The sequence below is a fragment of the Lepidochelys kempii genome, chromosome 2 (genome assembly GCF_965140285.1).
Source record: "Lepidochelys kempii isolate rLepKem1 chromosome 2, rLepKem1.hap1, whole genome shotgun sequence".
Lineage (NCBI taxonomy): Eukaryota > Metazoa > Chordata > Testudines > Cheloniidae > Lepidochelys > Lepidochelys kempii.
The window spans coordinates 1827331-1844773 of NC_136381.1; the positions used below are offsets into that span (position 1 = coordinate 1827331).

General features: G+C 45.1%; 1 protein-coding gene across 9 annotated transcripts in view; it reads left to right on the forward strand.

Annotated features, from left to right (window-relative positions):
• LOC140906245 (uncharacterized) overlaps positions 1-17443 on the forward strand; it is a 106743-nt gene that overhangs the window by 59998 nt on the left and 29302 nt on the right. For 8 of the 9 annotated variants that reach the window (XM_073329827.2, XM_073329829.2, XM_073329828.2 and 5 more), the window contains 5 exons: positions 2985-3104; positions 3635-3851; positions 4260-4393; positions 6700-6900; positions 17237-17385. In XM_073329827.2, the coding sequence (XP_073185928.2) occupies positions 2985-3104; positions 3635-3851; positions 4260-4393; positions 6700-6900; positions 17237-17385 (821 nt within the window). Of the gene's footprint in view, positions 1-2984; positions 3105-3634; positions 3852-4135; positions 4394-6699; positions 6901-17236; positions 17386-17443 lie in introns of those variants that run through there. The other variant, XM_073329831.2, reaches the window with a different exon arrangement.

Here is a 17443-nt window from a genome sequence, read left to right on the forward strand (position 1 = left end):
ACACTTATAAAGTTTGCGGATGATACCAAGCTAGGAGGGGTTGCAAGTGCTTTGGAAGATAGGATTAAAATTCAAAACAATCTGAACAAACTGGAGAAATGGTCTGAAGTAAATAGGATGAAATTCAATAAGGACAAATGCAAAGTACTCCAATTAGGAAGGAACGATCAGTAGCATGCATACAAAATGGGCAATGACTGCCTAGGAAGGAGTACCGCAGAAAGGGATCTCGGGGTCATAGTGGATCACAAGCTAAATATGAGTCAGTTTAACACAATAGCAAAAAGAGCAATCATCATCCTGGGATGTATTAGCAGGAGTGTTGTAAGCAAGACATGAGAAGTAATTCTTCCACTCTACTCTGTGCTGATTAGGCCTCAACTTAGAGTATTGTGTCCAGTTCTGGGCGCCATATATCAGGAAAGATGTGGACAAACTGGAGAAAGTCCAGAGAAGAGCAACAAAAATGATGAAAGGTCTAGAAAACATGACCTATGAGGAAAGATTGAAAAAATGGGGATTCTTTAGGCTGGAGAAGAGAGACTGAGGGGGACATGACATAGTTTTCAAGTACATAAAAGGCTGTTACAAGGGGGAGGGAGAAAAATTGTTTTCCTTAACCTGTGAGGCTAGGACAAGAAGCAATGGGCTTAAATTGCAGCAAGGGGGGGTTAGGTTGGACATTAGGAAAACTTCTTAACTGTCAGGGTGGTTAAGCCCTGGAATAAATTGCCCAGGGAGATGGTGGAATCTCCATCATTGGGGATTTTTAAGCGCAGGTTAGACAAACCCCTATCAGGGAGGTCTAGATAATACTTAGTCCTGCCATGAGTGCAGGGGACTGGACTAGATGACCTTTCGAGGTCCCTTTCAATCCTGTGATTCTATGAGTCTTCCCTGGGTGTAAATCCCAAAAAACCGTTCTCACCCTCCAAAATTCGGCAGGACAGGGCACAGGTTATCCTGATCACTCCCTACTGGTCTAGACAGTTTTGGTTTCCGAATCTTCTGCACATGTCATTCTGAATACCAATCATCCTCCCAACGTTCCCCAGACTCCTGACTTAGCAGAATGGTAAGACCAAGCACACCAATCTGCATTTTCTTCATCTCAAGGCTTGATTTTTGGATGGACGTTGTTCTTGAAACATGCATGTTCTGCAGCCATATGAGACGTACTTTCTAATGGTAGGGAGGATTCCACTGGATGATTCATCCTGGCTAAGTGGATATATTTTTCTTCTTGGGCACATCAGATATCTCTCTCATTTTAGATGATACCTTTTCTCTAAAGACATCAGGCCTATCCATCAGCTCCTTGAGAGCCCACCTGGCAGTGATTAGTGCATTCTGTCCTCCTTCTCAGGGTTACTTGGTCTTTGCTCATCCATTAATCACCAGATTTTGGAAAGGCCTACTTGGAACCTTTCTGACTATTCACAAGCCTACCCTTGAGTGGGACTTGAACCTTGTTCTGTCAGCACTTACACGATCACGCTTTGAACCTCTAGCTTCCTGCTCCATGTCTCTTCTCTCCATGAAAGTCGCATTCCTTGTAGCTATCATAGAATCATAGAAGATTAGGGTTGGAAGGGACCTCAGGAGGTCATCTAGTCCAACCCCCTGCTCAAAGCAGGACCAGCCCCAACTAAATCATCCCAGCCAGGGCTGTCAAGCCAGGCCTTAAAAACCTCTAAGGATGAAGATTCCACCACCTCCCAAGGTAACCCATTCCAGTGCTTCACCACCCTCCTAGTGAAATAGTTTTTCCTAATATCCAACCTAGACCTCCCCCACTGCAACTTGAGACCATATCACCTTAGCCAGAAAGGTTGGCGAACTTGGAGTGATGATGGCAGATCCTCCTTACATTGCATTCCATAAAGATAAGGTTTTGTTATGTTTACACCCCAAATTCACTCCCAGGGTTGTCTTGGAATTTCACTTGGACCATTCAATCCACTTACCTGTGCTCTTCCCTAAACCGCACACTTCCTCAGAGGGACAGATGTCTGGCAGGCCTTAGCCTTTGTTCTACACAGAACACGACCAATCAGGAAGTCCCCAAGACTATTCATCGCTCTAACAGAAAGACTAATGGGACAAGCGATCTCGACTCAGAGGATCTCCAAATGGATCTCTGGCTGCTTTCTACTGTTACCAAATATCGAGCCTCTCTCCCACATGGGGGAAGAGCTCATTCCACAAGAGCACAAGCTGCGAGTATGGCATCTCTTCAGGATGTACTCTTCCTTGATACCTGTAATCCAGCCATGTGGGACTCTGTTCACACCTTTACGAGACACACTGTCCTAGTCCAGGACTCCTCTGCTGATGCCTCCTTTGGGGCAGCAGTCCTTTGCTCAGCCCTACCATCAACATCCTCACACTCTCCTCCTACTTAAGTACTGCTTGTTAATAACCCACACTGGAATACAATAGGGACCATCACTCTAAGAACAGGAGTTTACTTACCTGTAACTGGAGGTTCTTTGAGATGTGTAGTCCCTATTGTGTGGTCCCTATTCAACTGTCTGCTCTCCTTTGGATCTCCTCCGATTCATGATGGAGAAGGAACTGGAGAGGCAGTCGGTCCACATTGTCCTTTATCCCCTTGGTTGGAGAGACAAGGTGATCCGGGGGCATGCATGGATCAGTGGACACTACTTTCAAATTCTCCAGTTCCAGGCGCATGGTGCACATGCGTAATCCACAATAGAATACAGATAGGGACCACACATCTTGAAGAACCTCCAGTTACCAGCAAGTAACGTAACTTCCTGTTCCTTTAAGTTACTTCCTTGGGCAACCTTGTCATTCCTCACCCTGAACAGCAGTGACACCCCAATAAAACAACAATCTCTCTGTGCAGGTCACATGCAGCTTCAGCTTTTGGTTGCAGTTGAAATTTTGTGTTTTTTTTTTTTAAATGATGTCACCTGTTCTGGATATAACCTCATTTCTCCCCTTTCTTCTTTACTTAGATTAGTAAATTGCAGAGAGAGAAAGATATGAAGCTTCGTGACATTAGTCTGATCTGCGTTCAGTCCCGAAACAGATTTTCCAAACAGCGGATTTGGGTGGATTTCAACAACGGCCTTCAGGTAGGAATCCATGGGAACACCACCTCTATCTCTGCAGAAGGGGAGACAGCTCTTCCGGGCCACCATCTGGATTTCGCTGCTCTAAAGTAGTGAGTGGATGCAGTGAACCATAACTGAAATCTGAAATGTCGTCAACTTTCACAGAAAAGTTAAAGGGAATCCATATGTTTTTGGTGCTACCACTCCTTTTATCTGAATCACTGATGTTTCTATGTGTACTACTAATGAATGGTTAGGGCACCTTTTTAATGAGAAGCACATTATCTAGCAGAGGGCACCTCTGTGTTCTTGTTTGGCTAATTTCGGGAGACGAGTTGTATGTTCATCCATAAATTGCCATTATGACTTTCTGAATAACACAGGCCAGAGAACCGGACCAAATGCAGCTCGTGGTAGAACTAGCACATATCTCTTATAAAGACAAGAAATACTCATTCTAGTGTCTAAACTAGATTTTAGCTAAAGCCTCTGCAGCTGATCAACGAGTCTGCTTTGAGTAGAGGTGAAATGGAGGCTGTTCTTTGTTGCAGGAAATGAGAAGGAAAGCAGCATATGATGAAGATGAGGAAGAAGAGGAGACTGAGGATGAAGAGTTAACTACTTCAGACACAAGTGACCCTGGTGAAGTTGAATCCCAGCATGGGAAACTTCTGGTTTTCACAGTCAGCTCTACAGAATATCTAAAATTGCATGGAAAACTGCTCCGAGATGGGCAGCCGCAAGTCTTCCACAATGAGGAGGATACAGGTATTAACACCTGCTAACTTGAGCTCAAGTATCATGCTGCTGAGTTAGTGATCTGTTGTCTTGATTGCTCACTAATACAATGATCTGCCCCCTGTAACTTTGAGGTCAGTTTGAGTGTTCTCCCGGGTACATGGCCAATGGGCATTACAGATATCACTTTTGTTTTATATCTTCTTCTTTAAAAATATCTCTACGTCCAGTTCTTGCAACAAAATGTTTCCCGATCACTGTTTTCCTAGTCCTCTTCCCCGAGTCTTCCTTTTCATATTTTGTCTGTTTACTAGGTGTTTGTACAGAGCCTGGCACAATGGGGTCCCGATTATGACTGAGGCTTCTGAGTGCTAAATAATTTCTGAGGAAGAGGGTCCATGCAGGGGAATGGTCATGTTCTCTTGTCTCTTTGTTCAGAAATACCGGCTCTGAAGAAGTTTGCCATTCAAACTGCCTTGCAGCATAGCATGGTGGCAACAGAGAAGGTGATCAGAAATGTGGCTCGTGTCATAAGTCAAGTGGTCAATTATCTGACCAATCAGAGAGCAGAGGTAAGCATACACTAATGTTTTTAACTTACTTTTATTTGGGTTGAGCAACTATTAAGTTTCCTCAAAACTGATAAGTATTTGCAAATGCAAAATACGGAATAGACCAGTGGTTCTCAAACTTCATTGCACCGCAACCCCCTTCTGACAACAAAAATTACTACACAACCCCAGGAGTGGAGACCGAAGCCTGAGCTTGCCTGAGTTCCACAATCCCAGACAATATGTCTATTCCAGTGGTTCTCAAACTGTAGATCGGGACCCCAAACTGGGTCAGTACCCGGTTTTAATGGAGTCGCCAGGGATGGCGTTAGACTAGCTGGAGCCTGAGCCTCACTGTCTGGGGCCAAAACCAAAGCCCGAGCCCCATCGCCCTGGGCGGGGGGACCAAAGCCGAAACCTAAGGGCTTCAGCCTCAGGCAGGGGGCCTGTAACCTGAGCCCTGCCATGCAGGGCTGAAGCCCTGGGGCTATGACTTCAGCCCCGGGTGGTAGAGCTTCCGGCTTCAGCCCTGGGCCCCAGCAAGTCTAACACCATCCCAGGTAACTCCATTAAAATGGGGTCGTGATCCAGTTTGGTGTCCTGACCCACAGTTTGAGAACCGCTGGAATAGACATATTGCAGTAACTTGCATGGACTCTAGGTTTATTGCATGATACATGTTGCTGGCTGTTAGTGCTATTGTCCTGGGTCCTACTCAAGATGAAGAAGAAATGCTGGAATGGCGGCCAGCAAAATGAACAGTATGGCCTAGTAGACTCCTGCTTAATATACGTATTTAGGGAACCGAAGAGACTGTCTTCTCTCTGTTTGCAGCACAAGCCCTGAGTTTCTCTCTTTTAAAATTAATCTTTGTATTTTACTTGTTTAATGCATTTCACGTTGACTGACTTCTAGTACATAACCCAAATGGAACTCCTCTGTGACAGCAATGATGGCAGACAATGGGCAGTCATTAGTTTGAACCAAAGACAAACTCATACATGAGAGAAAATTGTAACTACAATAGAACCTCAGAATTATGAACACTTCGGAAATGGAGGTTGTTTGTAACTCTGAAATGTTCGTAACTCTGAACAAAATGTTATGGTTCTTTCAACAGTTTACAACTGAACATTGACTTAATACAGCTTTGAAACTTGACTATGCAGAAGAAAAATGCTGTTTTCTTTTATTTTTTTTTTTTAGTAATTTAACACAGTACTGTACTTGCTTTTTGCGGGGTGGGCTCTCTGCTGCTGCTGCCTGATTGCGTACTTCCAATTCCAAATGAGGTGTTGACTGGTCAGTTTGTAACTCTGGTGTTCGTAACTCTGAGGTACTACTGTATGCCATTGTTCTTGGTCCAGTACTGGCCTGTGAAGCATACTTGTTGGATGGGTCCCATAGGTTCACTTTGTAGCAGAGTGAGGAAGGCAAAGGTATTTAATCATGTCACTAAACCAAGGGATGCCAAATGGCATTCTCTGCGTCATATCCAGCTCCAAACATTCTGAAGTGCAGCCTGTGCCCACTTTATTGTTTTTCATATGGAGTTGTGGCCAGAAGACTCCAGTTCCTAGCATATGAGGTGTGGCCTGAATGCTTGGGTTAGGGTTCCGGATGGGACCTGTAGTTTCTGTAGGCTGTACCTCTTTGTTAAAGATGTGGATGGCTAAGTAGCTATAGCTCTTTGGCTCATGGCATCTTGCTGCTGCTGCCCTGTGTTATGCTGCCTTTGAATGTAATGCAGGGTGCCCACATATCTGTGGTGTGTGCATGCTTTGATGGTCACAGGATCTTCCACTGGAGAGATGTGTAGACTTATTGGATATAGGTCTGTATGCAGTGTTGTTGCTGCGTCGGTCCCAGGATATTTGAGACAAGGTGGGTGCGGTAATATGTTTTGTTGGACCAGCTTCTGTTAGTGAGAGAGACCAGCTTTTGAGCTTACACAGATACCTGAAGAAGAGCTCTGCATAGCTAAGAAGCTTGTCTCACTCACTGAGAAAAGTTGGTCCAGTAAAAGATATTACAGCATCCAACTTGTCTCTGGATGTGGATCTAGTAGACCAACAGAGCTGTGGGTTCTGTACGAAGTTAGCTCTCAGTTGTGTTCTTTAATTCTTCTAGGTGCTGTTTAGCCAACATCCAGTGACCTGAAGCAATGTAGCAGGTGGCCCACGTTGATTGCTCGCATTGTATGCAGGCCTCTGGATGTTTCTGAAGCAACTGGCAGAGCTCAGCAGGGATGTAGATGGCCTCATGTGCCTGTTGCACTGAGAGCTTTTTACATTGCCCTGTTAGGATCTTCTCTGTTTGCCTTTCAGGACAATTCTCACCGGGCCCAGGTTCAAGAAATCGTGCAGGAGTGCCTGTCGAGACTACCCACGCTCTTTCAGGAGGCCGTGGAAGACAGCCTCCATGACATCAAGTACTATTTTTCTGTCCTCATTCTCGCCAGCCTAAAGAAAGGAGCCAGAAGGGCAGAGGAGCTGTGTGAAGACAAAGTCAGAAGTTGGGGTTTACCTGTAAGATACGTGCTTCTGTTTGCCAAACCCTCTCCTATGCTGTCACTGTCAACACCCTTGCCATCCTGCCTGCCTCTCAAGCTTAGTGCTGCCTTTCACTGCTCTTTCCTTCTGCACTTACATTATTGTACTCCTCTGCTCTCCATGTACTGTGTTCTGTACAAAGCCAAATATAAAATGATGCTAATGCTGATCTATGTTGGAGCGGTGTGATGAGGACTATCTAGTGTTTTTTTGCATCACTCTAAAAATGCTATGTAACTGGGGTGGGATATTAGTGGTGGTAGTTTTAAGGAAAGAATCTATACATCGGAATGGATGAGCTCCACCTAAACCAAAATGGAACCAGATTTCTGGCACTTAAAATTAAGAAGGTCGTAGAGCAGTTTTTAAACTAAGAGCTGGGGGGCAAACCGACAGGTGCGGAGGAGCATGTGGTTCAGACAGAGACATCCCTTAGGGGAGGATCTATTAATGGGTATTCTCTATATCCTTGTAAAGAGGAGAGGATGGAAGATAAAATATGAGTAGGATCTGATGAGAAACAGTCAAATGAAAGAGTCTCATTCAATTACATCATGTAATGGCAGAGAGCTAAACAGTGACAGTTTTTAAGTGCTTGTATACAAATGGTAGAAGTCTATAAATAATAAGATGGGTGAACTAGAGTGCCTCATATTAAATGAGGGTATTGATATAATAGGCATAACTTGGTGGAACGAGGATAATCAATGGGACACAGTAATACCAGGGTACAAAATATATCAGAAGGACAGAATAGGTTCGTTCAGGTGGGGGAGTGGCACTATATGTGAAAGAAAGCGTAGAATCAAATGAAGAAAAAAATCTTAAATGAACCAAACTGTACCATAGAATCTCTTTGGATAGTAATTCCATGCTTGAATAATAACAACGTAGCAGTAGGGAGATATTACCGACCACCTGACCGGGATGGTGATAGTGACTATGAAATGCTCAGGGAGATTAGAGGTGCTATAAAAATAAAAAACTCCATAATAATAATGGGGGATTTCAACTATTCACATATTGACTGGATACATGTCATCTCTGGATGGGATGCAGAGAGTCTCTTGACACTTTAAATGACTGCTTCTTGGAGCAGCTAGTCCTAGAACCCACAAGAGAAGAGTCCATTCTTGATTTAGTCCTCAGTGGAGCACAGGATCAAGTCTAAGAGGTGATTATAGCTGAATCACTTGGTAATAGTGACCATAATATAATTAACATCCCTGTGGTGGGGGAAACACCGCATCAGCCCAACACTGTAGCATTTAATTTCAGAAAGGGGAGTTATACAAAAATGAGGAAGCTAATTACACAGAAATTAAAAGGTGCAGCGCAAAAAATGAAATCCTTGCAAGCTGCATGGAAACTTTTTAAAGACACCATAATAGAGGCTCAACTTAAATGTATACCCCAAATTAAAAAACATAGTAAGAGAACCAAAAAAGTGCAACTGCAGCTAAACCACAAAGTAAAAGAAGCAGTAAGTGGCAAAAAGGCATCCTTTAAAACATGTAAGCTAAATCCTATTGAGGAAAATAGAAAGGAGCATAAACTGAAGTGTAAAAATAGAATTAGGAAAGCCAAAAAAGAATTTGAAATATAGCTAGCCAAAGACTCAAAAAGTAATAGCAAAAAAATTTTTTAACTACATCAGAAGCAGGAAGCCTGCTAACAACCAGTGGGGCCATTGGATGATTGAGATGCTAAAGGGGAACTCAAGGCTGATAAAGCCATTGCGGAAAAATTAAATGAATTCTGTGCATCAGTCTTTGCAGCTGAGGATGTGAGGGAGGTTCCCAAAACTGAGCCATTCTTTTTAGGTAACAAATCTGAGGAACTGTCCCAGATTGAGGTGTCATAGGGGAGGTTTTGTAATAAATTGATAAACTAAACAGTAATAAGTCACCAGGTATTCACCCAAGAGTTCTGAAGGAACTCAAATGTGAAATTGCAGAACTACTAACTGTGGTATGTAACCTATCATTTTAATCCGCTTCTGTACCAGATGACTGGAGGGTAGCTAATGTGATGTCAATTTTTTAAAAAGGCTCCAGAGGTGATCCCAGCAATTACAGGCCGGTAAGCCTAACTTCAGTACCAGGCAAACTGGTTGAAACTATACTAAAGAACAGAATTATCAGACGCATAGATGAACGTGATTTGTTGGGGAAAAGTCTGCATGATTTTTGTAAAGGGAAATCATGCCTCCCCAATCTACTAGAATTATTTGATGGGGTCAGCAGGCATGTGGACAAGGGGGATCCAGTGGATATAATGTACTTAGATTTTCAGAAAGCCTTTGGCAAGGTCTCTCACCAAAAGCTCATAAGCAAAGTAAGCAGTCATGGAATAAGAGGGAAGGTCCTCTCGTGGATTGGTAACTGGTTAAAAGACAGGAAACATAGAGTAGGACTAAATGGTCAGTTTTCAGAATGGAGAGAGGTAAATAGTGGTGTCCCCCCAAGGGTCTATACTGGGGCCAGTGCTGTTCTACATATTCATAAATGATCTGGAAAAGGGTAAACAGTGAGGTGGCAAAATTTGCAGATGATACAAAACTACTCAAGATAGTTAAGTCCAAAGCAAACTGTGAAAAACTGGGTGACTGGGCAAAAAAAGGGCAGATGAAATTCAGTGTTGATAAATGCAAAGTAATGCACATTGGAAAACATAATCCCAACTATACATATAAAATGATGGGGTCTAAATTAGCTGTTACCACTCAAGAGAGAGATCTCAGAGTCATTGTGGATAGTTCTCTGAAAACATCCACTCAGTGTGCAGCGGCAGTCAAAAAACGAACAGAATGTCGGGAATCATCAAGAAAGGGATAGATAATAAGACAGAAAATATCCTATTGCCTTTATATAAACCCATGGTACTCCCACATCTTGAATACTGCATGCAGATGGGCTCGCCCCATCTTAAAAAAGATATATTGGAATTGAAAAAAGGTTCAGAAAAGGGCAACAAAAATGATGAGGGGTACGGAACAGCTTCCATATGAGGAGAGATTAATAAGACTGGGACTTTTCAGCATGGAAAAAAGACGACTGAGGGGGGATATGATAGAGGTCATGACTCGTGTGGAGAAAGTAAATAAGGAAGTGTTGTTTACTTCTCATAACATAAGAACTAAGGGTCATCCAGTGAAATTAATAGGCAGCAGGTTTAAAACAAAAGGAAGTATTTCTTCACACAACACAGTCAACCTGTGGAACTCCTTGCCAAAGGATGTTGTGAAGGCTAAGACTATAACAGGGTGCAAAAAAGGACTAGATAAATTCATGTTGGATAGGTTCATCATTGGCTTTAGCCAGGATGGGCAGGGATGGTGTCCCTAGTCTCCATTTGCCAGAAGCTGGGAATGGGTGACGGGATGGAACACTTGATGATTACCTGCTGTGTTCATTCCCTCTGAGGCACCTAGTATTGGTCACTGTTGGAAGGCAGGATACTGGGCCAGATGGACCTTTGGTCTGACCCAGTCTGGCCATTTTTATGTTCTTAGTAAATACCTTATGGAAGGAAAGGTATGGCACCCTGGCACCCCCATTCCATTGAAATGAAGAAAATTCCAAGGGTTGTTAGCAAAAATGTGCATTGCTCTGGGTAGATGGTGTAGACTTTAGTCATGTAAGGGTTTTGTGGGTAATAGAGAAGATGTTGGCTGCTGTAGCTCAGTGAATGACTAATTGTGCTAAGATGTGTTTCATTTACTGTCACTGTTTGCTTCACCTCTCCCAGTTAAACAGCATCGTGCATTTTAAAAATGCTGCACAACCACTAGTAAATCTACACAGCCATTTGTAAAAAGAAAAGGAGTACTTGTGGCACCTTAGAGACTAACCAATTTATTTGAGCATGAGCTTTCGTGAGCTACAGCTCACTTCATCGGATGCATACCGTGGAAACTGCAGCAGACTTTATATACACACAGAGAATATGAAACAATACCTCCTCCCACCCCACTGTCCTGCTGGTAATAGCTTATCTAAAGTGATCATCAGGTTGGGCCATTTCCAGCACAAATCCAGGTTTTCTCACCCTTCACCCCCCCACACACAAATTCACTCTCCTGCTGGTGATAGCCCATCCAAAGTGACAACTCTCTACACAATGTGCATGATAATCAAGTTGGGCCATTTCCTGCATAGCAGCGGCACTGCTATGGGTACCCGCATGGCCCCACAGTATGCCAACATTTTTATGGCTGATTTAGAACAACGCTTCCTCAGCTCTCGTCCCCTAAAGCCCCTACTCTACTTGCGCTATATTGATGACATCTTCATCATCTGGACCCATGGAAAAGAAGCCCTTGAGGAATTCCACCATGATTTCAACAATTTACATCCCACCATCAACCTCAGCCTGGTCCAGTCCACACAAGAGATCCACTTCCTGGACACTACAGTGCTAATAAACAACGGTCACATAAACACCACCCTATACCGGAAACCTACTGACCTCTGTTCCTACCTACATGCCTCCAGCTTTCACCCTGACCACACCACACGATCCATCGTCTACAGCCAAGCTCTGTGATACAACCGCATTTGCTCCAACCCCTCAGACAGAGACAAACACCTACAAGATCTCTGTCAAGCTTTCTTACAACTACAATACCCACCTGCGGAAGTAAAGAAACAGATTGATAGAGCCAGAAGGGTTCCCAGATGTTACCTACTACAGGACAGGCCTAACAAAGAAAATAACAGAACGCCACTAGCCGTCACCTTCAGCCCCCAACTAAAACCCCTCAAACGCATTATTAAGGATCTACAACCTATCCTAAAGGATGACCCAACACTCTCACAAATCTTGGGAGACAGGCCAGTCCTTGCCTACAGCCTGCCCCGCAACCTGAAGCAAATACTCACCAACAACCACATACCACACAACAGAACCACTAACTCAGGAACTTATCCTTGCAGCAAAGCCCATTGCCAACTGTGCCCACATATCTATTCAGGGGACACCATCACAGGGCCTAATAACATCAGCCACACTATCAGAGGCTCGTTCACCTGCACATCCACCAATGTGATATATGCCATCATGTGCCAGCAATGCCCCTCTGCCATGTACGTTGGTCAAACTGGACAGTCTCTACGTAAAAGAATAAATGGACACAAATCAGATGTCAAGAATTATAACATTCATAAATCAGTCAGAGAACACTTCAATCTCTCTGGTCACGCAATCACAGACATGAAGGTCGCTATCTTAAAACAAAAAAACTTCAAATCCAGACTCCAGTGAGAAACTGCTGAATTGGAATTCATTTGCAAATTGGATACTATTAATTTAGGCTTAAATAGAGACTGGGAGTGGCTAAGTCATTATGCAAGGTAGCCTATTTCCCCTTGTTTTTTCCTACCCCCCCCTCCCCCCCCCCCGCCCAGATGTTCTGGTTTAACTTGGATTTAAACTTGGAGAGTGGTCAGTTTGGATGAGCTATTACCAGCAGGAGAGTGAGTTTGGGTGGGGGTGGGGGGGTGAGAAGCCTGGATTTGTGCTGGACATGGCCCACCTTGATTACCATGCACATTGTAGGGAGAGTGGTCACTTTGGATGAGCTATTACCAGCAGGATAGTGAGTTTGTGTGTGTGGTTTTTGGGAGGGGGGTGAGGGGGTGAGAGAACCTGGATTTGTGCAGGAAATGGCCCAACTTGATTATCATGCACATTGTGCAGAGAGTTGTCACTTTGGATGGGCTGTCACTTTGGATGAGGCCAGTGAAGAAGCTTGGCAACATGTGACCTCCAGAAGAGGTAAGCGGAATGTCCGGGTTCCAGTAACACAGACACAGGTAACTAACCGCTTTCATGTTCTCTCCACAGGTACCATTGCGGAGAGTGGACCAGATGATATGTCTGGGGTGAGAAAGCAGAAGGAGACTCCGCTGGTTGGAAGGCATGAGATGTGATGTCCTGAGGTTGGGGGTTCCACGACCACCACTCCCAAGAGGAGAAGGCGGGTGGTGGTGGTCGGGGACTCTCTCCTCCGGGGGACTGAGTCATCTATCTGCCGCCCTGACCGGGAAAACCGAGAAGTCTACTGCTTGCCGGGGGCTAAGATTTGCGATGTGACGGAGAGACTGCCGAGACTCATCAAGCCCTCGGATCGCTACCCCTTCCTGCTTCTCCACATGGGCACCAATGATACTGCCAAGAATGACCTTGAGCGGATCACTGCGGACTATGTGGCTCTGGGAAGAAGGATAAAGGAGTTGGAGGCACAAGTGGTGTTCTCGTCCATCCTCCCCGTGGAAGGAAAAGGCCTGGGTAGGGACCGTCGAATCGTGGAAGTCAACGAATGGCTACGCAGGTGTCGGAGAGAAGGCTTTGGATTTTTTGACCATGGGATGGTGTTCCATGAAGGAGGAGTGCTGGGCAGAGACGGGCTCCATCTTACAAAGAGAGGGAAGAGCATCTTTGCAAGCAGGCTGGCTAACCTAGTGAGGAGGGCTTTAAACTAGGTTCACCGGGGGAAGGAGTCCAAAGCCCTGAGGTAAGTGGGAAAGCGGGATACCGGGAGGAAGCACAGGCAGGAATGTCTGTGAGGGGAGGGCTCCTGCCTCATACTGGGAATGAGGGGCGATCAACAGGTTATCTCAAGTGCTTATATACAAATGCACAAAGCCTTGGAAACAAGCAGGGAGAACTGGAGGTCCTGGTGATGTCAAGGAACTATGACGTGATCGGAATAACAGAAACTTGGTGGGATAACTCACATGACTGGAGTACTGTCATGGATGGTTATAAACTGTTCAGGAAGGACAGGCAGGGCAGAAAAGGTGGGGGAGTAGCCCTGTATGTAAGGGAGCAGTATGACTGCTCAGAGCTCCGGTACGAAACTGTAGAAAAACCTGAGTGTCTCTGGATTAAGTTTAGAAGTGTGTGCAACAAGAGTGATGTGGGAGGGAGTCTGCTATAGACCACCGGACCAGGGGGATGAGGTAGATGAGGCTTTCTTCTGGCAGCTCACGGAAGCTACTAGATCGCATGCCCTGATTCTCATGGGTGACTAATTTTCCTGATATCTGCTGGGAGAGCAATACAGCGGTGCACAGACAATCCAGGAAGTTTTTGGAAAGCGTAGGGGACAATTTCCTGGTGCAAGTGCTAGAGGAGCCAACTGGGGGGGGCGCTTTTCTTGACCTGCTGCTCACAAACCGGGTAGAATTAGTGGGGAAAGCAAAAGTGGACGGGAATCTGGGAGGCAGTGACCATGAGTTGGTTGAGTTCAGGATCCTGACGCAGGGAAGAAAGGTAAGCAGCAGGATACAGACCCTGGACTTCAGGAAAGCAGACTTCGACTCCCTCAGGGAACGGATGGCCAGGATCCCCTGGGGGACCAACTTGAAGGGGAAAGGAGTCCAGGAGAGCTGGCTGTATTTCAAGGAATCCCTGTTGAGGTTACAGGGACAAACCATCCCAATGAGTCGAAAGAATAGTAAATATGGCAGGCGACCAGCTTGGCTTAATGGTGAAATCCTAGCGGATCTTAAACATAAAAAAGAAGCTTACAAGAAGTGGAAGGTTGGATATATGACCAGAGAAGAGTATAAAAATATTGTTCGGGCATGTAGGAATGATATCAGGAGGGCCAAATCGCATCTGGAGCTGCAGCTAGCAAGAGATGTCAAGAGTAACAAGAAGGGTTTCTTCAGGTATGTTGGCAACAAGAAGAAAGTCAAGGAAAGTGTGGGCCCCTTACTGAATGAGGGAGGCAACCTAGTGACAGAGGATGTGGAAAAAGCTAATGTACTCAATGCTTTTTTTGCCTCTGTTTTCACTAACAAGGTTAGCTCCCAGACTGCTGCGCTGGGCATCACAAAATGGGGAAGAGATGGCCAGCCCTCTGTGCAGATAGAGGTGATTAGGGACTATTTAGAAAAGCTGGATGTGCACAAGTCCATGGGGCCGGACGAGTTGCATCCGAGAGTGTTGAAGGAATTGGTGGCTGTGATTGCAGAGCCATTGGCCATTATCTTTGAAAACTCGTGGCGAACCGGGGAAGTCCCGGATGACTGGAAAAAGGCTAATGTAGTGCCAATCTTTAAAAAAGGGAAGAAGGAGGATCCTGGGAACTACAGGCCAGTCAGCCTCACCTCAGTCCCCGGAAAAATCATGGAGCAGGTCCTCAAAGAATCAATCCTGAAGCACTTGCATGAGAGGAAAATGATCAGGAACAGCCAGCATGGATTCACCAAGGGAAGGTCATGCCTGACTAATCTAATCGCCTTTTAGGATGAGATTACTGGTTCTGTGGATGAAGGGAAAGCAGTGGATGTATTGTTTCTTGACTTTAGCAAAGCTTTTGACACGGTCTCCCACAGTATTCTTGTCAGCAAGTTAAGGAAGTATGGGCTGGATGAATGCACTACAAGGTGGGTAGAAAGCTGGCTAGATTGTCGGGCTCAACGGGTAGTGATCAATGGCTCCATGTCTAGTTGGCAGCCGGTATCAAGTGGAGTGCCCCAAGGGTCGGTCCTGGGGCCGGTTTTGTTCAATATCTTCATAAATGATCTGGAGGATGGTGTGGATTGCACTCTCAGCAAATTTGCGGATGATACTAAACTGGGAGGAGTGGTAGATACGCTGGAGGGGAGGGATAGGATACAGAAGGACCTAGACAAATTGGAGGATTGGGCCAAAAGAAATCTGATGAGGTTCAATAAGGATAAGTGCAGGGTCCTGCACTTAGGACGGAAGAATCCAATGCACAGCTACAGACTAGGGACCGAATGGCTCGGCAGCAGTTCTGCGGAAAAGGACCTAGGGGTGACAGTGGACGAGAAGCTGGATATGAGTCAGCAGTGTGCCCTTGTTGCCAAGAAGGCCAATGGCATTTTGGGATGTATAAGTAGGGGCATAGCGAGCAGATCGAGGGATGTGATCGTTCCCCTCTATTCGACATTGGTGAGGCCTCATCTGGAGTACTGTGTCCAGTTTTGGGCCCCACACTACAAGAAGGATGTGGATAAATTGGAGAGAGTCCAGCGAAGGGCAACAAAAATGATTAGGGGTCTAGAACACATGACTTATGAGGAGAGGCTGAGGGAGCTGGGATTGTTTAGCCTGGAGAAGAGAAGAATGAGGGGGGATTTGATAGCTGCTTTCAACTACCTGGAAGGGGGTTCCAAAGAGGATGGCTCTAGACTGTTCTCAATGGTAGCAGATGACAGAACGAGGAGTAATGGTCTCAAGTTGCAGTGGGGGAGGTTTAGATTGGATATTAGGAAAAACTTTTTCACTAAGAGGGTGGTGAAACACTGGAATGCGTTACCTAGGGAGGTGGTAGAATCTCCTTCCTTAGAGGTTTTTAAGGTCAGGCTTGACAAAGCCCTGGCTGGGATGATTTAACTGGGAATTGGTCCTGCTTCGAGCAGGGGGTTGGACTACATGACCTTCTGGGGTCTCTTCCAACCCTGATATTCTATGATTTTATGATCACCAGCAGGAGAGTGAATTTGTGTGAGGGGGTGGAGGGTGAGAAAACCTGGATTTGTGCTGGAAATGGCCCACCTGAGGATCACTTTAGATAAGCTATTACCAGCAGGACAGTGGGGTGGGAGGAGGTATTGTTTCATATTCTCTGTGTGTATATAAAGTCTGCTGTAGTTTCCACGGTATGCATCTGATGAAGTGAGCTGTAGCTCACGAAAGCTCATGCTCAAATAAATTGGTTAGTCTCTAAGGTGCCACAAGTACTCCTTTTCTTTTTGCGAATACAGACTAACACGGCTGTTACTCTGAAACAGCCATTTGTGAGTTTCATCCATCTGCCAGTTTCACTTGTAATCTAGACTTCTGAGTTTTGTATTAAGTGTGTTTGTACAGTGCCCACTACAATGGAGCTGTGATTGGAGCCGTTAACCACTACCTGAATACAAATAATAGAACATTGTATGGGTGCTGCACTCCTGCCTCTTAGTCTGCTCGCTGTTCTAGTGTATCTCACGCCACCTCCCTGAAAACTATTCTGCATTGGCACGTACGTAGTTGTCTTATTTCTGTAGGGGAACAGCACCTAGTTGTCCATAAGTGGGCAAGGAATTGTCATGGTAAGTTGACTATCCCTTTTGAGCTGCTCTTTTTATTTGTATTACTTTACAGCACTCAGAAGCTAAATCATACCCTGTCAGTGCCTTGCACAGATATGATATGGTTATCCCAAAGGTACATTTCTCACCTGTGAGCAACCAAAGAGCATATTCGTGTCTTAGAGTTGAACCGCTGTCTCCTGTGTACATTGAAATACTGTGAGAGACCCTCTCTCTCTTTGCTTTCTATTTCACAGGTTATTGGATACCCCTATGCTACGTATCGAGCTGTGTGCGCTCGTCAAGGTGTCTACAGCTCTGGAGCATGTGGTTTTGTTGATTTCAATGAGCAACTCACAGAGCCAATATCCAGTGCAATCTCCATGACATGGAATGACGTCTTCAGGTACCCTCCTTTTCACTGCACACTCGGACATTCTGACTAACACAAGACACTTGCAAAC